Source organism: Galeopterus variegatus, unplaced genomic scaffold, assembly GCF_000696425.1.
Source record: "Galeopterus variegatus unplaced genomic scaffold, G_variegatus-3.0.2 Scaffold119, whole genome shotgun sequence".
Taxonomy (NCBI): Eukaryota; Metazoa; Chordata; class Mammalia; order Dermoptera; family Cynocephalidae; genus Galeopterus; species Galeopterus variegatus.
In genome coordinates, this window is record NW_007726230.1 from 454,707 (window position 1) to 476,033 (window position 21,327).

A 21,327-nucleotide genomic window follows, 5' to 3' on the forward strand; every position below is an offset into this window, starting at 1 on the left:
CCAGCCACCTGTCCAGGAAGTGAGACACCTTAAACCTACACTGGAGCCACTGACACCCTTGTGTTGGGGGCTCAACACCCACACCCCAGCTCCCTGCAAGACTCACACTCTCCAGCCACACCCCACTCTGGGCTTGCCCCACACAGCCCTGTGTTCCCAGATCTTATTTAGAGGAGGGAGCTGCCAGGAGAGCTTGTCAGAATAAGCAGGAGAGCAGGGAGGGAGCCCCAGAGCAGCAGCAAACAGAAGAGCCAAGTGCCATCAGCAGGGCCTTTTGCAACCTCTGGGTGCTAGTACAACAGGAATGCCCAGTCTTGACTGATGCACTTGGCCAATCCGAGAAGAGCACCCCAGGCCCCATCACAACCCGGCAGAGGAGTGGCTCTGCCACATAAAACAGCCCTTCAAAGCCATGTGCTGGGCTGCCTCCACCCTAGGAGCTAGGTGGCTGGGGATGAGGCTTGTGGGTTGGTACTCAGGAGCAGGGGACTCTTCTGTCTCCAGGGCCTGGTTTGTGGGGGAATGGGGGGCATCTGAGTGTGGAAACCAATTCCTTCCTCAGAGGGACAGCCCCAGGAGAGGCAGAGTTTCTGTCCTTTCCTACCTGTGCTAGTCATAAGAGAAACAGGGGTTACCTATATGGCACCAGGCCCCACCAGCTGCCCTGGAACTGAGGGAGGAGAGTAAACCAGGCCAGAGGAAAGCTAGGAACAGCCTTGGTAGCGATGAGCTATGAGACTGAGGTCAGCTTGCTTGCCCTGGGGAGGGGCTGCAGTGTTTGTTGTGGACAAAGGGATTTGGACATTGGACAGCCCCTCAGGCCCAGGCCTGAATCCAGCCCTCACTTCCAATCAGGGTCATCCTGAAATTTTTACCTGAACCTTCAAGCCCTCACCAGACCATGGAAGGCAACTGCAAGAGGGAATCTCAGAACACATGAGTCACAGCTACCTTTTATTGAATGCTTTCTCTGTGCCAGCCCCACGCTGGTCCTTACCAATATCAATTCCAACCCTGTGACAGCCCGTAAGGTAGAACTATTATTATCTCCATTTTACAGACAGGACACCAATGCCCTGAGAGACAGCAATCTGCCTAAGGTCACAGTGCTGATGGGAGGTGCTGCTGCAGCTGACTCCTGCTCCTCCTGCAGGAGGACAGGAAGTTGTGTGGCAACTTCCTGGGAGTCATCGCCCACACCTGCCTCACCTCCTGGCCTTCCTGACCATATCCCAAAATCCTCCAAAACTGATCCCAACCCAAGCCAGACCCCAGGCCAGCAGCCAGCATGTACTCAAATTCTGAGTTGTCCTTAGAACTGACCCGCTGGGAGGGGCTTGATCTCCCCCTCCTCGAGTCATCCTTGGCAGTGTTCAGCAGTGCTCTGTCAATCAAGGCCTGAAGCTTTAGTGAGGGAGTCGAGCAGCTGGAAATAACTGTACTTGAGGTCATACTCCATGTCGTACCAGAAATTCACTGTCGGGAGAACGGGGACCTGCGCATGAGGGTCCTTCTTCTAATTTTGAGCTTCCCCAGCCTTCTCCCAACCCCAACATGCCCTGCTGGGCCTTGGCAGGGCCTGCCCCCAGGTGGTCTGGGCAGCTCCTCACCAGCAATGCAGCCATGGGATTGTCGGACGTGGTGGAACCATAGGGCCGGCAGGTAGAGCATCTCTCCAGCCTGCACCGTACAATGAAGGGCCTGAGCCTGACTGTAACTGGGGTACCGGGCCAGGTCTGGAGCCAAGGGGTCCAGTGGGATCCAGGGCACCTGGGAACACAGCGGATGCCAGGGAGCAGCCCCAAGCACCCCAGGCCCTCCAGCTCTGTCCCTTTCAAAGGAAAAACATCATGGGCCCTGCTCTGCTCAGCGCTGAGAGGCTCCAGACTCAGGGACTTTTCAGAGCAAGGTGCCACCTTCCCAGATTTTTTGAGCCTGCTCCTCAGAGCCCAGGCTCTTGCCCTTCTCCTCCCTAGAGCCCAGGAACAGGATAGACACCTTCTCCATGGCCTCTTCATCCACCATCTTAAAGGTGCCCTCTTCAGTTAGCTGGTAGGTTGCTGGTGTGTACAGCTCTGAAACCCAAGGGAGAAGGGTGTGGGGAACCTCAAATGACCTGGAATTTGCCAGACCCTCCCCACCAGCAGCCCACTTGTTCCCTGGGTGCAAGGGCAAGGTCAGGGATCCTGGTGCAGTGGAGATGCTGTGGCCATACCGCAGGCCTTGGCACCAGCCTGTCCAGGGCTCTTGCTGTCCTCCCCCCACCTTGGGCCACCTGTTCCGCAGCCCCTGTAGGCCACATCCCATACCATAAGGGATAAAGGGCCGGTCGCTGGGCGGATGTAACAAGAAGTGTTTCTCTCCTGAGACCACACAGTAGAGGTTCTCATAGTGGTCCTTGTGTACTGTCAACACAAAAAAGACCCAGTGGTCAGGGTATGAAGGGCAGGGGCACAGGAGGGGCAAACCATAGTGCTCAGAGCCCTGAGCCCCACGACTGCCTGTGACAGAAGAGCATGTAAAGAGTCAGCAGGCTCAAGGTGATGCCAAGGAGTCTGGCAGGCATTTCAGAACACTGCCCACCAGGGATTTGATGCTGCTAGGAACCAGGCCCTGGGCTCCTCTGTCAAGAGGGAACTAGAGCCAACAGGGTTCTCCTAAGTTCACCCCCTGACCTAGCTGGCCTTCAGAGAGCCTTCTAGGGACCTCGAAGAAACAGTACATTCCATCCCCAGTGAATGGGTACCCGCCCCCCACCAAAACTGTCAGAGGAGACCCTCTGTGGTGCCCAAGTCCCAGATCCCAAAAGAAATCTTAGAACAGTCAGCCTGACTCCCATCCATGCCCAGACTTCCACTCCTGGCCTCATCTTCCCTCCCTCTGTCCCCACCCCCTCCGTCCCCACCTTTGTATTCCCCTGACACCTACAAGATGTCACTGCAGCCGCCTCCCCCAGCCAGAAGTTCACAGCATCGGGCATCTTTCCTGTGGGACAGAGGGCAAGTTAGGAAGGCCAGGCTGGGGATAGCTACCATACAGTGATGCTGGAACAAAAATCTGGGTGGGGAGCAAAGGAATCCCAAGAAACAGAGTCAGGGAGAAGAGGCAGATGTTGGGAGAAATTGGGGAAGGGGCCCATCCTCCCCTGGGACAGCAGGAAAGGCAACAATCTTCGGGAGTCCATCTATTATTAAGTCCAGGCCTGGGGACTTGAGCATTTAGTGGACAGACCTGACCCTGCTGGGCCAAGCATGTGGGCCAAGTCATCACGAAAGAGAGCATAAGCCAGCAGGCTGACCCCTTCCTTCCCAAATCTGCCTGCCTTGCCTTCCTCTATCTTCTACCTCCACTCACCCAGAGCTTCGGAGGCCCAAGGCACATGGGGCTCCAGATCAGGAAGTAGCTGGGGCAGCTCAGTGGGCAGGTTGGAGCACTGCTTCTGCACATAGAGGACTCCTGGGTGTTGGACTTGGCCCTCCAGCACATCCAGCACACAGCTCAGGGGCAGGCGGCACTCAGCGGGCATCACAAAGCGGTTCCCTCGCACTGCATCTGCATAACCATCTGGGGTCACAGCTACACTGACCTCTGTGGATCCCACTGTGGCTCTGGAGGAATGGACACTCAGCTCATGCTTAGATGCTAGAAATCACTGCCCTTGCCCCACCCCAGGACAGTACCACCCAAACCCCAGCTAGGGCAGCCCCCACCTGAAGTAGGGGAAGGACCACTTCTGGAGGGCCGGCCAGTGCTGCAGGGCATTGCGGATGATGCAGGGCCTGTTGGGGCAGACCCAGTCCCGGTAGAAGTGAAGTGGAGTTGGTGGCTCATCCAAGTATGACACAGCAAGAGGCACGCTCAGCTCTGAGAGAAAGAATAGGGGGCTGAAGCCAGCAGCACCAAATACCTGCACCACTGCCTGCATAAGAGATGCCCTCCTCAGAAAGACCACACTGTGTAATTGGGCGATGACCTTTGGTAACCAAGGGACCCTGGACAACCAGGAACCGAAGAATGAGGGAATTTTAAGAGAGAAGGCATAAAGCACACACAATCACATCAGCATAAACCATAAGAGTCCACAGGCCAAGAGCTGCTGCTCAGCCCATCCACATCCACTGTGGGGCCATGTCTAGCTTTCCTACCCTGGAGGGGCCAACCTCCTAGCATCCCTTAGAAAGGGCAGCCACTGAGGCAGTGTTAGGAGCTCTGGAATGAGTAGGGTCAAAGCCTCAAGGCCATGGGCTGATCTGAGTGGGACATAGCTCTGGAAAGCCCTCTCCAACAGTGATATTTGAGCACCTGGAATGTCCTCATCACTTGGCTTGACCAATGTGGATGTATCAAGGGATTATCCAAACATCATCTCAAGAAGCTTATATCCTACCTGGGGAGACAAACTACCATATGAAACCACCAGAGGAAAAGTAAGGGCTGAACTGTGGTTTTGGTCTTACTGAATAGTATCACCATCCTCAAACACCTAGGGCCACCATGTGCATTTGGGCGATTGTGCAGCATGCCACCTGTGTGGATGTCTATAGTGGCCCTGTGTCACTCTTAATAAATATCTCTTCTGTTTATTTCATCCATCTGCCTCAATCCTGTCATCCTACTGGTTGTCTCTAAATCCTGTTGATTCTACCTCCTTTGTCTCTCAAACCCACCCCTTCTTTCTTTCCTCTGCTGGTGTCCATATTCAAGCTACCTCCTCTGGGACCTCACTCAAATGTCACATTGATGAAGCTTCCTTCCCTGACCACCCTTTTCAAGATTTTAATCTGCACCCCCAACAATCCTTATATCCCTTTTCTATTTTTCTCCTCAGCATTTATTACCATGCCATCTAACATGCCATATATTTCACTTAAATTGTTTATTGGTCTGTCTCCCTCGCTAGAATGTAAACTCCACAAGAGTAGAGATGCTTGTCTTGTTTATTGATGCATCCCTGGGGACCTATTTACTCAGTAGGTGCTCAGTAAATATTTGCTTAATGGTTAAATTAAAGTTTCCAACATCCTGGCAGGACAGTTGCTGCAGTGAACTAACCGGTTTAGCTGGCTTAATTCCACTCCCTCTTAAAGCATCCATCATTCTGGGCCCAGTCATTTTCTGAAAATACAATCTCATCTTGTCACACCCCTCCCTAGAAAAAAAATCCTTTGATGGCTTACCACTACTCTTTACAGAACACTGTCTGCCTTGGCATGCATTCAAGGTGCTCCAGCATCAAGCCCTACCTACTTTACCAGTGTGATTTCCTCCTGTCCTGTGCCTGCCCCTTTCTACACACCCTCTACTCAGAGGGTGCTGGACTTTGTTCCTGGTGCTCACTCAGACTGGAATGTTTTTCTCCTGGCTTTTATAAAGGGTACAGTGCTTCACTTTGTTATTTTCATCCTCGAGGGCTAGCTGGAATGCCTTGGCCCCCAACTGGCAGTTACCAGTCCTGCTCCAAATGGCCATGGCACTCATTTTCATCTTTGAGGTTATGCTCCATCTTTCACGGTTGTGTCTCCATGCTGGTCACCTTTGCCTTGCAGTTGGAAAGTGAATGTCTTTAGATCAGAAACTGGACCTGAGTGGGAAGATCGTAGTGAGCTCAGGAAAACTGAAAAGGAAAGAGCTGACGCACGTGCTTGCCTCCCTGACTAGAGGCAAGATGGAACCTGCCAGGTAGATATGAAAGCGAGGTAGTTTGTCTCCCCAGGTAGGATATAAGCTTCTTGAGATGATGACTGGATAATCCCTTGATACCTCCACATTGGTCAAGCCAAGTGCTGAGGACATTCCAGGTGCTCAATAAATATCACTGTTGGAGAGGGCTTTCCAGAGCCATGTCCCACTCAGATCAGCTGAGAACCCATCCACTGGGCTGGGGAAGGGGGCTGCAACAGAGGGACGACCAGAGTCGGGCCCACAGCCAGTCCTGCGTACGAGATTCCGGGCTCCTGATGTCCGTAGCCTAGGAGGTTTCGGTTCCCAACTTCCCTGGGCTCCTCCCGCATCCGAGACTGCTGCGCAGTTCACCGGGATGGCGCAGCCTCTGCATGGACTCACTCACCCCTAGCCGCGGCCGGGAATGCTCGTAACTCCCTCCGCATGGCGTTCAAAGCCGCCTCCGCCATGACTCCGCCGTCACGCGCCCGTGGCCCCGCCCCTCCCCGTGGCCCCGCCCCTCCCCCGTGGTCCCGCGCCCCAGCCCTCCCACAGGCCTTATCCTGTACTCCCCGCGCCCCGCCCCCGACGTATGAGAAGCAGCGCGTTTTTGCCTGCCCCGCTCGCACGCGTCCCAGAGTTAACAAACGATTGTGTTTATTGACAAGTTCATACGTCAGTACAAACAGACACGTTAAAAACAGCTCCCGCCCCGTGCAGCCGGGGAGGAGGGAAGCGCCCCGGCCTGGACAAAGTACAAAAGTTATAAATAAGGGGCTTTCAAAACTGGGGCGGGGCAAATCTGGACGGGGCGGCAATTACCAGTGGCCTCAGACATGCAGAAGGGGACGGGGCGCCGGCCTGGCCACAAGACCCATTATCCCCCCGCCCCAAACACACACACATGGGACAGAGGGTAGGGAAAGAACGGCCACCTTCTCACTAATCTTAGCAGGAGTGTAGCTCCCTCCTCATGCAGGACAGGCTGGGGCTATCAAAGAACCTGCCCCAGAGGGCCAACCTGAGCCCTACTTGCGGTGGGCTGTGGCTGGTGTAAGGATTGGGGATACAGTGGAAGTGGATTTCTAACCCTCACAAGGCAGCTGCAGCCCTGCTAGGGGCGCACCCCCAGCTGCTAGACTTCTTAGGCCAGGATTTCCTTTCCATTTGGCCATGCAGCTGACCGTAGTAGAGCATGAGGGACAGGGTGTGGGGTGTGATAAGTTTGGATCTGCTCAAGTGCTCTCGGGCTGATGCAACGGGTCTGGGCACCCTTTAGAACCCATTTCTTCCTAAGTCTCCTCGTAGAGCCAGCAGTATGTGTGAACAGGCTTTCATAGCCTGAAGCTGTGGTACAGCTGCCCTGACTTACCTGGTGCAGAGGGAAGCAGTAGGGCCCAGAGACACATGTTCTTCACCCAAGCTCTTCAACAACTGCCTAACTACTTGGTCCTACCCTACCTACTCTCCATGCCCTATCTCCCTCATCCCTAACAACTGCCCCTTCTAATTCTAACCTATCCCCTCACCTCTGCCACTTACCTGTCCCACCTACCACTTTTCCAATGTGTCTCTTGCCCCCTGTACCTCCCTCCCATCCAACCTCTGGTATCCAGAACACCCTTACACGCCCAGCAGCGCCTTTAGGGACGTTCCTTCTACCCAAACCTGGTGTCCTATGGGCCATCTCATATCAGCTAGGCTGTGAACACCAAAAATCTAGAATTTGGGTTTAGTGTGTTGCATCTCTTTTCATGCTCCTTGATATAACTTCCACATAAGCCAGATAGTGAAGTTGGGGCAGGACATAAGAGGAAACCAGGCCTACATCAGCAAGAGATTGATTTCCTCTGTGCCCAAGGTCCTCAGAAGGTGGGCCGTCGCTTTGTAAACCATGAGGGAAGTTCCAACACAGGCTTCTGACTGAGCATCACACAGGATGCAGGCAGAAGGTGGCCTTTGGGTTCCACAGCCTGCTTGGGACCAGAGCTAGAGGGTAGGGAAGGCCAAGGGACTGAAGAAAGGAGGCCAGGGCTTCATGTTTGCCCAGCAAAGGGCTTTACTGTCCCGCAGCAATGTCCCACAGCTGGCTCCACAAATTCTGGCCAGGACAGGATGGGGGGCACAGGGACAAAGACTATGCTAGGGCCCTCTTGGAGGGAGAATGGAGAATGGGAGTGGAATGTGGGGTCTCAGGTCCTGATACCAACTCAAGTCTTCTGATGGATGTGGACGCCCTGGAGAGCCAGACAGCTCTGCCTTTATGAACTGCTAGGAGTGGGGAAAACCACCCCAGCTCTGGCAGCCAGAGAAGTACAGCTGGTGTAGAAGGGGAAGCGGAGGTAGAGGTAAAACTCTGCAGTTGGCTGAAGGGCACTGAATACCACATCACCTCTCACCTTTACCCCAGAGTACCCTGTGTATGCTCCACCCCAGGGAGCTGATCCCTGCAGTAATTTCAAATGGCTTCTAAGAAGAGAGGGCCAGCCCTTCCCAATTTCCCCAGATGTGGCAGGCTGCCCTCCCAACCCTCACAGCACCAAGATGACAAAGACCCAAGACCTACCCCTGCCATGAGCCACCGGAGGGGCTGTGGAGGCAGGAGTTCCAAGAAAGTGAGGCAACAGTCAGGGAAATAAATTAATAAATACAGGGGCTCCGTGAGGAGCAGCTGGGAAAGCTGCTTCACCTCTTGAGCACTGATCCTGCTATCCACTCGAAGCATCCTCGCAGGTTTTGGTGAGTGGAGGAGGGGCTAAAGTTTGAAACGGGGAACATTCACGTGGGACAGGCTTCTGGTACTCAGAGTCTGCGTTCCATGCGCTGCTCCACAGCTCGAAGCAACAGCTCTGAGTATTGCTCTAGCAGGGCCTGTGTTTGCTCAGCTCCCACAGCCCCAGGGCTCCCGCCTGGGCTAGACAGCACTGCCCCAGCCAGGGACTCTAGCTCCTGCCGCACTGAGGAGAAGGTGTCTCTGAGGAGCTGAGTGATGCGACTTTGCTCCGCTGAGGGCATCTTGCAGCCAGCCACCTGCAACAGGACCCCCCAGAAGTGAGTTGGAGGAACAGTGGAGGGGCCTATCAGTGGATATATAAAAGGGAGAGGCTCCACCTGGGTCTAGCCTGCCCCAAAAGAAGGGGCTGGCTAGGAGTTCCATACTCCAAGATCAGCAAGTATATGAGATGCGGGCAGACTATGGGGGGTGCCCCAAGGGAGGATCCCATCAGATTATGGAACCACCCACATCTTGTTAGCAACTCTTTACAACTCACACAGACTCTGCTTTCTCTCTCAAATCTTGCACCCTGTTGGGCTGTTCCCTATGTCTAGGGTGGCGAAATAATTTGGGGGTATGAAAAGGGATACTATTAATAATTATAATGGGACAACAGGCCTAAACTGGGATTGTCCTGAGCAAATTAGGACAGGTGGTCTCTCTATGCCCCACCCTCCTATCTGAGGGAAGTGTCCAGCTATTAACCAGAAATGACCAACAGGTACCTAGTTTAAGAGGCCTGACTTGACCTCTAACTCCCTCACCTACTCTGCCCAAGATGTTCTTGAATGCTCCACCCTGTCAGTGGAAGAGCCTTCTCATAGTGTTCTGGACATTCAGCTATCTTACCTAGTACTACTGACCTGCTCTGTCTCCCCACCAGGAGGTGCCAACACTCACCAAGTGGTAGATCTGCACAGCCTGGCGCACATTGCCACAGAGCTCTGCCACCAGTTGTTCACACTGCTCCAGGTTCACCACCAGCTCTGAGAGGGACAGACACAGCTCAGTGAAGCCCACTAAGCTCCCTTTTCAGGCCTCCCCACCCAGGGATGTTGAGAGCAGGTGAGGCCTACCCCTCAGCATTGTACCCACCGCTTGCCTTCAGTTTCTTCTTCTTTCTTCCTTCCCTTCCACCACCCTCCCTACCACTACACAGACAACAAAGTCCAGAATAGAGGGCCAGCCCAAGGGTCCAGAAGGCACTGAAGGGATAAGGGGGTCACGAGGAGATCGTGAAGGTTGGCAGAAGTGTCTCGCCATCAGGGTATGACTTATAGACCGAGACAGGAGCAGAAAGGATGAAAAACGTCAGAGGCTGGACGCACAGAAATGGGATGGAGCAAGAGAGTGGCCAACAGAGACGGGAGAGGGAGGATGGGGCAAGATATGAGAGCTGGGGAGCTGCGCACACCTGAATCCTGGCTCAGGGCTGCCCCTGGCCTGGTGCATTCCATGGGGTTGGGAGTCTTCTCAGGGGATGAGGACTGCAAGTTCTCAGGGCCTCGGAGGAGGCTGCTAACCGGCAGTTGCTGGGCACAGCGGCTGTTGGGCCCAGGATGAGCCTGGCACTCTGTCCTAGGCTTGGGAGTGGTATCTTCCCCCAAACAGACCCGCCTCTCAGATGTACTCTGAGGGTTTCTTAGGCCCACTGGGGAGCCAGGCTGTTCTGTCACACCAGGGGCCCGGCCCTTGGTTACAGGGGAGAATGTGGCCAGGGTAGGACGGTCAGGCAATGGTTTGGGGATGTCCAGGACCAGGTGAGCCCGGCTGGGCAGGGCCAGCTTGCTGAGTGATGAGACTCGGATGGGGGCAGGAGCTTGAGGTTCAGCTGCCAGGCCCAGGTTCTCTCCGACAGAGATGCTGTGGGACATCTTGGCCATGAAACTGGCAGTGGGGTTCTGGTAGGAGTGGGACCGAGACAGACAGCAATCAGCCTTGGGCAGGGAACCCAGGCCATCCTGGGCCTCAATCTCCTGTGACAGCAATGGGCTTGGTGAAGGGGCCTCATCTGCAGAGGAGACAGAGATACAAACAGGTCAGATGGTGAGAAAGGCATCCCAGGTGCTGAGGCCCAATCCCTAGGAGCTGCTGTTCCCCTGCACTTACCCATGAAGGGACACCCAGTGGCAAGCACAGTGACACAAAGGATCACACCAGGCCCTCCCTCCTTCAGCACACACACGTTCCACTCTCTCCACACTCTGGGGCTGAGCCTACCAGGCTTCTCACCCTGTGGCACCAGACTCTGCACAGACAGGGCTCTCTGGAGTCCAGCTAAGGGGCTGCCTGTGGTCATTCTCTTGGGGGCCCAGCTGCCATCCGGGTTGAGACGGCGGCGTGACAACAGCACAGGGGCTGCCTGCTGGGGGCTGGGGGAGCCAGGGAAGGACTCCACCTCCGGGGGTGCTCCTGGAGGATTGGCACCACTGCCTCTCAGCTGCTCACCAGACACCTGTGGCACCTGGACTGGTCTCGACAACAGAACCAGGCTTGAGGAGGATGGGGATGGTTCCCTACAGGGAGGAAATGTGGAAGAAGGCCCAAAGAAGGCTCAGTGTTTCTCCCTGCCAAGATGGTGAGAAGCTCTCATAGCCCCAGAGAAGCACTAGGAAAGGACAGGCACAAAGCCAGACAGGGTTGGGGTGAGGCCAGATGTCCCATAACTAGGACTGTGAAACACTCTCAGGCAAAGGAAGGGAGAACCTTGGAAGGAGGGCTGTATGCTGCCCTAGAGGCAGGAACACTGGGAGGTCAGGAGGGCTAGAGCTGCTGTGGGAGAGGTTTCTGTACCTGAGTGGGGGGGTCTGTACTTGCAACAGGAATCGTGAAGAAATACTCCAAGACTCTGTCCTCTCTGGTATCCTTACTGGGCCTCCTGCCAGGGTCATAGGAATCATGCATTGAAGCAGAAGCCAAGCCCTTGCCCCAGATTCTGCCTCCCCTGGGAGGAAACCCCAAGACACTGCCTGCCCTTGAACCCTCTCTCTCAACTAGGCAAGGAGGGGAGGAGGGCAGATTGCAGTGATCAAATGCTGGCCCTCTGACCACACCTGGAGCAGCCCCATTGGCCAGAGTCTCAAAGTGCTGTTTTAGAAACTGCTCCTGGTCCGGGGTATGGGGGCTGCCTTCCTGCAGCCCATAAGGGCCAGTGCCTCCCTCCTCTTCCTCCTCTTCTTCATCACCCTCAGCTGGCTCTTCAAGGTCTGAGGAGATGCCATCCACACTCAGGGGCTCCGTGCTCTCGGAGTCTGGATGTGCAGGAGGGGGAGAGAGGCATCATGCTGCACTCATCTGTCGCCAGAGCGTCCACCCACACCCAGTTCACTGGCCCCTCCCTCGGGGCTGCAGCCTCACCTTCATTGGGGTGCTCAGGGCTGGAAAGGCGGCTGCTGCTGTAATCCACAGAGCAAGCACTGTCAGGGCTGTGCTTTTCTGAGCCCCTGCTGCCTGGGTACATTCTTCCCAGGGTACCTCGGCCTGGAGCCTGTACCTGGAACTCACTGCCAGGAAGGCCAGCAGGGGAAAGAAAAGGCAGTGAGCAGGGGTGAGCGGCAGCCTCTGGACTCCTGCCTGTGAGCAGGTCTAGGGATGAGGCAGTAGTGAGGTGATGGGTAAGCCCTGAATATCCTGGGGGCTAGCCCTCCCCTGACTAAAAACACTCAGAGGGAAGACTGGGGGATTCATGGTCTCATGAGGTCTGGCAAAAACAAGACCCTTGCCTGGTATCCATGGTGGGGCTGTCACTAGGCTCCGGGTAGACAATACCATCTTCAATGGGTGCAGGCTCCAGATCTTGGGCAAAGATCCCTTCTTCTTGTGACAACAATTGGATAATGTGGGGGCAGGAACAGGGTTGGGAAGCCTGAGGCTGAGGGAGCTTTTCATTCTGGGAACACACCAAGGGGCATAACTGGGGTTACTGATGTGAGAAGAGAGCCTTGGAGAAAAGGGGGAGGTGGGCAAGGATTTGGCATGCACCAATTCTGGGGGAAGCTGAATACTCCAGCTCTGAGGACAGACACCAAGAAGCCAGGCTGGGCTCCAACGGATGTTATGAGCTTCTGGGAAAACTATTAACACTCTTGGCTGCCAACCTCCAGCTACCACTTAATACCAAGATTCCTTCAAGGAACCACCCAGGGTAAAGGCCACCTTTGCCTCTCCACCCTGACCCCTTCCCTGCCCACCCCTATCACCATACCATACAGCCTCGCCAGCCCCACCCCAAATTTGCAGTTCAGGTTGCCCATGTGCCACATGGGCAGAGTAGGCAGAGCTGGACCAGTGCTCAGGCCCCGGCTGTTGGCACAAGGCTGGCTAAGTCTCCTTGGAGATCTCTAGAGCTGAGAGAAAGCTGGCTCACCTGACTAGCAAGTGAGGTCTCAGGGGCCTGCTGACCAGGCTTCCTACGACCAGATGGCGTCATGGCCAGTGAGTCCTGGCTGGGGCCCTGAGGGCTTGGAGCCAGTTTTTCCAGCTGCCGCAAGTCCAGCATGGAGCGAACACTCAGCTCCATGCCTGGCTGAACCCAGCGCCCCCTTCTTCTGGGTCCTGGGTTGGCTGCAGGCGCTGGGTCCAGGAACTCTACCGTCTCCTGTGCCTGGTAGGGGGTGGAGGAGTAACAATAACAACCACACATTAACAGCAGCAAACACTCATGTATCACTTACTATGTGCCAGGTACTTTGCATGCATTAACTCATTTCATCCTCACAACCACCTTATGAAGTAGGTACTGCTCTTATCCCCATTTTTACAGATGAGGAAACGGAAGCACAGAGAGCTTAACATAACTAGTCCAAGTCCCACAGACAGTGAGAGGCCTACAAGTTTGTCTGGCTTCAGAGTTCATGCTCTTAGCTGCACTTTACATCCTCTCACATAAGAACCTCTACTCTCAGTCTTCACTTGGTGTCATGGACTCCTCAGAGCTAGGAGTCTCTAAAAGTCTCCTACTCTGAGAACAGCCCCAACAGAATCCCAAAGGCCCTTAACAGCACTGAGACCAAACCAATAGCCCAGGCTTAAGACCCCTGGCCTGGCCAGAATGCACCAGAGACACCGCACCACCACCACTCTGTGAAACTGCTGGTGGCGATGAAATGTGCTGGTCCTTAAAATCCCAACATGGGACTAGTGAGGGCTGGGCTGCTTTGGGGCTTGCTCTGAAAGCCTTTAGCCCTCTTCCACCCACCATGATGTAGTTGCCTCTATGGCCTTTTCCCTCTAACAAACTGTTCTGGAAGTTCTGAGCTTACTTCTTAACTGAGGCCTTTAGAACTACAATTTCTCCATATTTCTGCTCTTTAGACTCTTGATTTTCCTGAACTTTAATTCTAACCATTTGGCTCAGACGACTCTTTTCTATTCAGCCCCTCAAGCTGTTGTTTGATGATATTTACACCCAGGCTCCAGGCAGCTGACCAAGTGGAGCACTAGTGGTGACTAATCCTACGATAGATCTCATCTGACCCAGAGGAAGGAAATACCTGGGCTTCCCTCATCCTTAATCTGGGACCAGTCCAGTCTCTTGAACTGCTCCCCCCCACCCCACCCCAAGGCCTTTCTTGGACACAGAAGTGAAGCACATGGGCAGAACCCATGCCCCAATGCTGCACAAGGCTCAGAGAGCCCTGCTTTTACCTCCTTTCACCTCCTATAACCTTGGAAGGCCATTTTAAGGATGGAGACTCACCCGACTCATCTCCCAGTGGGACAGGCTTCGGGGAAGGGCTGGGCTGGGGACCAAGGCTAGACAGAAAGAGGCAGTCAGAGGGAGTGTCTCCTGCCCACCCTCCCCTAGAGCCCTGACCCCACATGAGCTCATATCCTGCATGGTCTCAATGATGCCCCAGTTTCTTCACCTCACACTGCTCTCATCCCACAGTCCCAGAAAGGTCATGTCTATCCATTATACCAACCGGTGCCTATCTAACCCCACACCAGACTGCCACAGACCTGGATCTTTCTTGGTACCCTTGGCAAGAATGGGCAGAGCCATAAGTACTTCTTCTTCAGTACCCTCGTCTTCTCCCTCCTTGTCGCTGTCTGATGAGAGAGCTGGTCCAGGACAGAGTATGGATGGGGCCTGGGGCCTGAATCCAAGACAAGGAAGGTCATAGGGAGAGGAGACTCAATGGGGGAACAGGCCAACATCATGGGTCTCTGTGTGAGTACTAAGGTCTTGGGAGATACAGAGATGATGAATAGCAAGAAGAGGAGCAGTGAGATCACAGCAAGCCATCTGGACACCCACCCATCACCTGCCCATATTATGTTCTCACCGGTTAGGTCCAGAAGTCCCTTGGGGAGAAGAAGGTCCGTACTGCTTAATCCCTCGCTGACGCTGGCGCAGCTCGGCCAGACGCTGCCTCATGCTAATGGTCATCTCAGAGCTTAGGCGCCACACAAATATGCAGCTGGGGTAGAGCCACAGAGTTAGGTGGGGGAGCAGGAGGGTAGGACTCTGGAGGTGGCGACACCATTAGTTCCTTCTTCATGGACTGGCAAAGAGACCAGAGCCACCCTCCACTTCCAGGTCAGGCCCAGGCAAGAAATATCTTTGTTCACCCCACTTCCCAGAGACATCACTGAGATGAAGAGGGGAGGGGGCAGGATATATCTGTGGCACAGAGGAAGAATCTGTCTCTCAGGGAAGCTGGCTTCTGCTTACCTGTCCCCTGACACAGAGATGAGATGTTTGCAGTCATTACTAAATTTCATGCCAGTGACAATCTCTGTGAAGAACAAAGAATATGGTCTATGAGCCACCCTGAATTCCCAACCAAGGCCTGTCTGTTACAGCAGTAGATATGTGGGTTGTTTGGAGGGCAGGGCCAGGTAGCTCTGCTGAGGCCCAAGAAATTAAGGGAAGAAAGAGTAAAGTTCCAGAGGTGGAGTACTGGGGCTACACTCACCTGAGTGGCCAAACATGGTGGCCACGCACTCGCCTGAGGAGAAGTCAAAAATGGAGAGGTTCTTGTCGGAACAGCTGGTGGCAATGTAGATCCCTGAGGGGTCTGTCTGCACCTGAGGAGTGTGATGTAGAACTGAAAAAATATGGGAAACGCCAGTCCCTTTCCACCTAGTGTTGTTCTGCCCCCAGACCCTGGGCCCAGTGCACATCCTACTTGGCCCTTACCTTAATGAGAGTGCCATCCTCACCCTGTGACCCTTTAAACAGCTTCTTCTGCTTCCCACTGCTGATGTTAAAGATCCTATAAAGAAACACACTCTCTTTCACATAAGGAGAAGGTAAAGATCAAGCATACTTGGGTGGTAGAAACACAAGCATTCACTCCCAGCCCACTGTCTCTGGGAGCTACCCCCAACACCAAAATGGCTACCCCTCTTAGGTGAGGCAAAGTACTCATTCTGTAAGCTCAAGGGGTAACAAAGTCCTGGATAAAAAGATAGATGTAGGAATTTAGCTGCACAGAGCTGACCCCTAGGCATGAAGGAATGTAGCCAGACAGTCTGAGAAGAGGATGCTCACCGAATATTTCGGTCCTGGCAACCAATGGCCGTGTATTTCCAACTAGGCTCCACATCCATGTCATAGAGGGTTGTCTTCCGTACCACATGGTGTGTCCGTGTAAAGTGTACTCCATCTCCAGACTGCAGGGGGCAGACCCACACCCAAATGCCTCACCAGGCCCAGAGAGCCCTATTTTTGCCTCCCTTCACCTCTTGGAACCTCAGGCAGGGGAACATTAGAGACACACCACCCACCCCCACCCTCTGCCCCTTTCAGGGAAGCACAGTACCCTCACCTTCTGTGCAGTGCGGAAGTAGATGCTCTTGTCCGCTCCACAGCTGATCATGCGGACTTGCCCATCGCTCGCTGTGGAGGAGGGGAGCCTAGCTGTTCCCACCAATCTCACCACGTGGGGGCAGCCTTTCCTCTACCTTCCCTCCATATTTTCTCCATTACCAAGCTACTCTACCTGGCTGGGACAATCATTAAAGCAGAAGGCTTCCCTTTAAAACCCTTCTCCCCATCCTCAGCCCAACCTGGTAGGCTCAGGGTCCCCTAGACTGAGTCTACATTCCACCTGTCTTCCTATCCAGCCCCAGGCCTTCCAGCTGCTGTCCAACACTCCACCATGATTGGCAGACTCTTCTCATGGAGGCAGAAAGCAGGGGGCTGGGTGTGGGGGGAGGGTAGGTGGCAGGATGTGTCTCATCTGCCACGCCCCCACCTGCAAACTTGACAGCAGTGATGGAGGATGAGTGCTCGTCCAGTGTCTGCTGTAGGCTATATTCCCGCCCAGCATCCAAAACATGGATCAGCCGGTCCCGGCTCGCTGATGCTAGCAGCTTCAGACCTGAGGTTGAAAGAACTGCATCAGCCCATGAGTGCCCTGAGAGCACTCATTTGAGCCCAGCAAAGAGCCCTGTATCTCTGAGCCAGATAAACCATGGAGCAAGGATGGAGCTGTCCTCCTCTAAACTTATGAAAACATCAAATGGTCCAAAGAATTATCAGCTCCACATCTAAGACCCAAGATAGATATAAGTGGTACTGGCAGGACCGGAGGAGCCCTGTGCCATTCTGGACTAGATACTGGGTATCCTCCTTACCTGTGTCTGGCTTAGAGTACTCCAGGCACAGAATCTCCGAGTCATGGGCCTCTACCTTTAGCATCTCACTCAGAGACTGCAGTTCGTGCACTCTGCAAAGATGAGGAGAGGAGGGAAGAGGTCATTGCCCTCCCTTCCTCTGCTACATTCCTCTCCCCCAACCTCTTAAAAATTTTTTTTGAACTTTTAGGCTTAGAGAAAAGTTGCAAGAAGTACAGTTTCCATGCTTCTCTTACCCAGCTTTTCCTAATATTAACATCTTACATACTGATAGTACAATTATCAAATCAGGAAATTTACACTGATACAATACTTTTAATTAAAGACCTTATTCAAATTTCACCAGTTTTTCCACTATGTCCTTTTTCTTGATCCAGGATCCTATCCAGAGTCCAAACTGCATTTAGTTGTTATCTCTCCTTAGTCTCCTGTAGTCTGTAACAATTCTTCAGTCTTCCCTTACCTCTCATGACCTTGATACTTCTGAAAAGTATTGACCACTTACTCTGTTGTATGTACCTCAATTTTAGTTTTTCTGATGTTTTCTCATGACTGGATTCATTTTATGTATTTGTGGCAAGAATACCATAGAAACAATGTTATGTCCTTCTTAATATATTGTATTATGGGCTTCATGACATTGATATGAGGACGTTAATTGTGAACACCTGGTTTAGATGGTTTCTTCGTTATAAAGTTATTATCTTTCCTGGTAGATAACAAAATATTTTGTTCCCCAACCTTTCTAAGCCAAACACTCCTAAAGCTCTGTCCATGGGGACCTAACTATCCCAACCTGCATCATGGGAGGCAGTCAGTACCCACCCCAGGCCTGGTATTACCTAAGCGTGCCCATACGGTCCCCTGAGGCTAGATGCTGTCCGTTGGGGCTGATACACACAGAGCGGATGCCCACACGGGGATCCATCAGGGACCCATCAGCTTTGTCTCCTCCAGGCAGCTCAGTGTCCAGAAGGGCCTGAGTGTTCCCATCCACATAGATGATCTTAATGAGGTCCTGGTGGAACAGGTCAGAAGAGGTAGATAAGGCAGGCCCAATATAGTACAGCTATGAGGGGTAAGGAATGCTGGGCAAGATAAGTCCTTGGCTCAGAGAGCCCAGCCAAACAAGAGCTGGAAGATCAAGGTCTGGGAACTCAGTCCCTAAGAATGAGGTCCAAAAGCTGTGGGGATGGGGGTAATAAGTGTGGAGTGGGGGGCCCAAGGCCTCAGGGCTCACGTTGCTGAGGATGTTTCGGTGCAGGGTGGAACCATGTACCCCGGAGCTCTCTGTGTTCCACAGGCGAATGGTGTTGTCTGAAGAACAGGTAATAAAGGAACTGGGGGGCAGGCAGGCCTGGTTACTGTCCTTCACCTCAGGGTACACCTGAAGGGGCAAAGGGAACAGAGTCAAACCTCCATTTAGGGAGCAGTCCCTTCCCCGCCCAAGGAGATGGAAGAGAATGAGATTAAATAGAGAATGCTGGCCAAGACACAGCCCAGTGCCTTCTAATAGTAAGCAAGCCATAACATTAAATACTCTTCATAATTACTAAGGGAAAGCACATTAACCAAGCATGTACTATGCACCAGGCACTCTTCTATGTCTCCCACTTACATTATTTCACTTTATTCTTAGAACAATTAGATGTATCAGGTACATCACTTTACAGATGAAGAAACCGAGGCTCAGTCAAGTTCAGTAAGTTGTCCAAGATCACTGAGCCCAGGACAAGACAAAACTAAGGATGGACAGGGGGACATCAGAAGAATCCTGAGATGTATAAGCCCTAAAATTCCATCACAGGAAAGTCGCTGGAGAAACAGGGAGGCAGCAGGAACAAAAGGTCATACGTGGGGATCCCCACTTTCTGTCCTTGTAATGGTATCCCAGCAAAACTAGTCAGTCTCCAGCCAGCTGGCCCAACCCACATACCTCCACACTCCAGACGCACGAGGAATGATACAGAGCTGAATACACCTTGCCCACTTTCTTGGGGTCCCTCACATCCCAAACATAAAGGCTGTGATCGTTGTACACACAAGACAGCCACTGATTCGTAGGATCAAAGGTCAAGGCAATGGTGTCTGGATACCTGGCATTGGCCACTCCAGAGAAGAGGCGACTGTGAGAGAAAGGACAGGGCAAACTGGTGAGATAAAAGGGAATGAAAAGAGAAGCCAACCCACAAAGAAAGGAGCAAAGCATGGGGAGCCCTCCCCAGACCTGCAGGTTTGGAAGTTGAAAAAAAAAAAAACCAGTCCCTAACAGCCATCACCTGGGAGCTGGCCCAGCACTAGCTGCTGGGCCATGGTGTTCTCCTAATGAACACAAACAATTTCACAGAACACCAACATCAGACAAGGTAATTCTGTGGCTGTGACAGGGTGAAATAAAAACAAGACTCCTCTGTGTATGTTTGTGTCATGTCTGTGCACAGATAGAAACAACATCACCATACAAACCACAAAAATGACCAAACATCATCCTTTCCCATCTAATGTGATTGATGGCTTCTTCTTTACCAATTACAGCTTTAACCCCATATATCTTTCCTTCCAACTCTTAGATTAAAATTATCAAGAAGTCAGGATCACTGTACCAGCCAGCCACCAAAAAAAAAAAAAAAAAAAAACTTATCAAGGTATCCAATTGTAGAATCGCCCCCACTGCCTGACAGCATCCAACCAGAGCAACACTTTAATTCCTTAAACCACTCCTAAAATCATCTGATGCAAGCTCCTCCTAACACCCACTTACTGAGACTCTCCAAAGTTCTCCATGGTGTGGTCTCCTGGGTTGCAACAAGTACCAATAAACCCAAATTTGTTTGTCTACAGAGGTGTTCCTGGTAATCTCTGGGGCACTAATACACTCTTCACTTTGTTCCATAAAGCACTGCCAAGGAAGGCTAGGCACAGGGTAGGCTATGAATGCAGGCAAGGGGCCCAAATAACTCACCTGGCCTCAGTGACGCTGGCAATGTCTGTCCCCAGGGCATGGGGTCGGGGTAGGGTGCTGAGGAAGTGCAGGTTAGAGGGGTTGAAAAGGCGCACAGTGCCATCAGCACAGCCACAGAAGATATAGTCTTGGCTCACAGAGATGCAGTGGGCCACTGTGGTCTGAGAGCAGAGGGGCTCAGGTCAGCAAGGGCTATCTACCTACTCAGTCTCCCCACCCCCTCCTCAAGTCACCTGCCAAGAGGAAAGACTGGCCAAGGTGGGGGTGAGGGAAAAGCAGCCTACGTGCTCTGGACTGAGCACACTCAGCTGTCATCCAGAGATGCCCCTCCCTCTAACAGCAGGTGTCCAGAGGGCTCACAGCCCTGTGCAGTTGGGGGATGGGAATCAGGGACCTTTATATTGCACCAGTGGTTTTAGCAAATAGGACAGAGTAGGAAAAGCCCAGCAAAGAGAAAGAAACAGCATGAGAAAGAGAGGAAGATATAGGCACCACTTACTGTGAAGCTGTCTGTGTTCTGAGTAGAAGAGGAAAGCAGGGGAAAGAGAAACAGAGAGAGACAGAGCAGAGAGGAGGAAGTTATACAGATCGTCAGGGACTGGAACTGGGCCAAGCTCTAGCTCCCCCAAACTTCTTTCTCCTAGGGTCCCCTTCTGCATGCATGAGGGCCCAGGCCCTGTTTTGGATCCCCAGGTACCAGCTCTCCCCTGAGCTGGGAAATGGGCAGTCTCTACCCCCTGGGACAGAGGTACTTACTCTCAGCTCCACCCACTTATCCAAAAGCCTCCGGTCGCTGAACTCGCATAGCAGCCCTGAGGATGTGATGCAGAAGGTGCTGTCAGCCTTCTTCCCTCGGCCACAGGCCACATCAGTGAACAGGTTATTACGTAGCTCCCCCAGCAGCCCTGAGCGGCCCAGCAGGGGCACAGTGGCATTCACCTGTGGAAACACACCACTGTTATCCATCCATCCACCCAACAGCCTGCCCCTGGAAACTAGGCCTTAGGGAGAAGAGGGGAAATGGTAAGCTCCCCTTGCTCTTTAAGACTATTCCTCAGTCTGGATAGCATCTGGCTCATCAAAACTTCTGTATGGGGGCCGGCCCGGTGGCGCACTGCTACAGTGCGCCACTTGGGAGCATGGTGGCGCTCCCGCCGAGGGTTCGGATCCCACATACAGACCGGTTCCCGCTCACTGGCTGAGCGAGGTGCGGGCGCAACACCGAGGGTTGCGATCCCGTTGCTGGTCCCGGTCCGGTACGGGCGTGACACTGAGGGTTGCGATCCGTTGCCGGTCACGAAAAAAGACAAAAAGAAAAAAAAAAAAAAAAAAATTCTGTTTG

General features: G+C 53.2%; 2 protein-coding genes across 6 annotated transcripts in view; both read right to left on the reverse strand.

Moving 5' to 3' along the window:
* Positions 1-941: 941 nt before the first annotated feature.
* On the reverse strand, positions 942-6,164 carry JMJD7 (jumonji domain containing 7). Its single transcript, XM_008587481.1, has 8 exons — positions 6,068-6,164; positions 3,711-3,864; positions 3,355-3,608; positions 2,929-2,985; positions 2,310-2,405; positions 1,999-2,075; positions 1,611-1,770; positions 942-1,476 (listed from the first exon to the last, which is right to left on the reverse strand). The coding sequence occupies exons 1-8, from the start codon at positions 6,129-6,131 to the stop codon at positions 1,388-1,390; spliced, it is 951 nt and encodes a 316-aa protein (XP_008585703.1). The 5' UTR covers positions 6,132-6,164; the 3' UTR covers positions 942-1,387.
* A 2,124-nt stretch (positions 6,165-8,288) lies between these two features.
* The window catches only part of MAPKBP1 (mitogen-activated protein kinase binding protein 1), a 48,672-nt gene continuing 35,633 nt past the window's right edge, over positions 8,289-21,327 (reverse strand). For 2 of the 5 annotated variants that reach the window (XM_008587498.1, XM_008587490.1), the window contains 25 exons: positions 20,742-20,924; positions 20,485-20,502; positions 19,986-20,146; positions 18,960-19,149; positions 18,264-18,410; positions 17,866-18,041; positions 17,024-17,115; positions 16,642-16,767; positions 16,213-16,283; positions 15,936-16,057; positions 15,582-15,657; positions 15,358-15,469; positions 15,114-15,177; positions 14,725-14,859; positions 14,399-14,535; positions 14,136-14,191; positions 12,804-13,040; positions 12,160-12,326; positions 11,795-11,940; positions 11,491-11,688; positions 11,231-11,315; positions 10,658-10,953; positions 9,852-10,448; positions 9,338-9,423; positions 8,289-8,691 (listed from right to left, as the gene is read on the reverse strand). In XM_008587498.1, coding sequence (XP_008585720.1) covers positions 8,464-8,691; positions 9,338-9,423; positions 9,852-10,448; positions 10,658-10,953; positions 11,231-11,315; positions 11,491-11,688; positions 11,795-11,940; positions 12,160-12,326; positions 12,804-13,040; positions 14,136-14,191; positions 14,399-14,535; positions 14,725-14,859; positions 15,114-15,177; positions 15,358-15,469; positions 15,582-15,657; positions 15,936-16,057; positions 16,213-16,283; positions 16,642-16,767; positions 17,024-17,115; positions 17,866-18,041; positions 18,264-18,410; positions 18,960-19,149; positions 19,986-20,146; positions 20,485-20,502; positions 20,742-20,924 — 3,906 coding nt within the window. In that variant the 3' untranslated portion in view covers positions 8,289-8,463. The remainder of the gene's footprint in view (positions 8,692-9,337; positions 9,424-9,851; positions 10,449-10,657; positions 10,954-11,230; positions 11,316-11,490; positions 11,689-11,794; positions 11,941-12,159; positions 12,327-12,803; positions 13,041-14,135; positions 14,192-14,398; positions 14,536-14,724; positions 14,860-15,113; positions 15,178-15,357; positions 15,470-15,581; positions 15,658-15,935; positions 16,058-16,212; positions 16,284-16,641; positions 16,768-17,023; positions 17,116-17,865; positions 18,042-18,263; positions 18,411-18,959; positions 19,150-19,985; positions 20,147-20,484; positions 20,503-20,741; positions 20,925-21,327) is intronic. The other 3 variants (XM_008587504.1, XM_008587521.1, XM_008587514.1) reach the window with 3 other exon arrangements.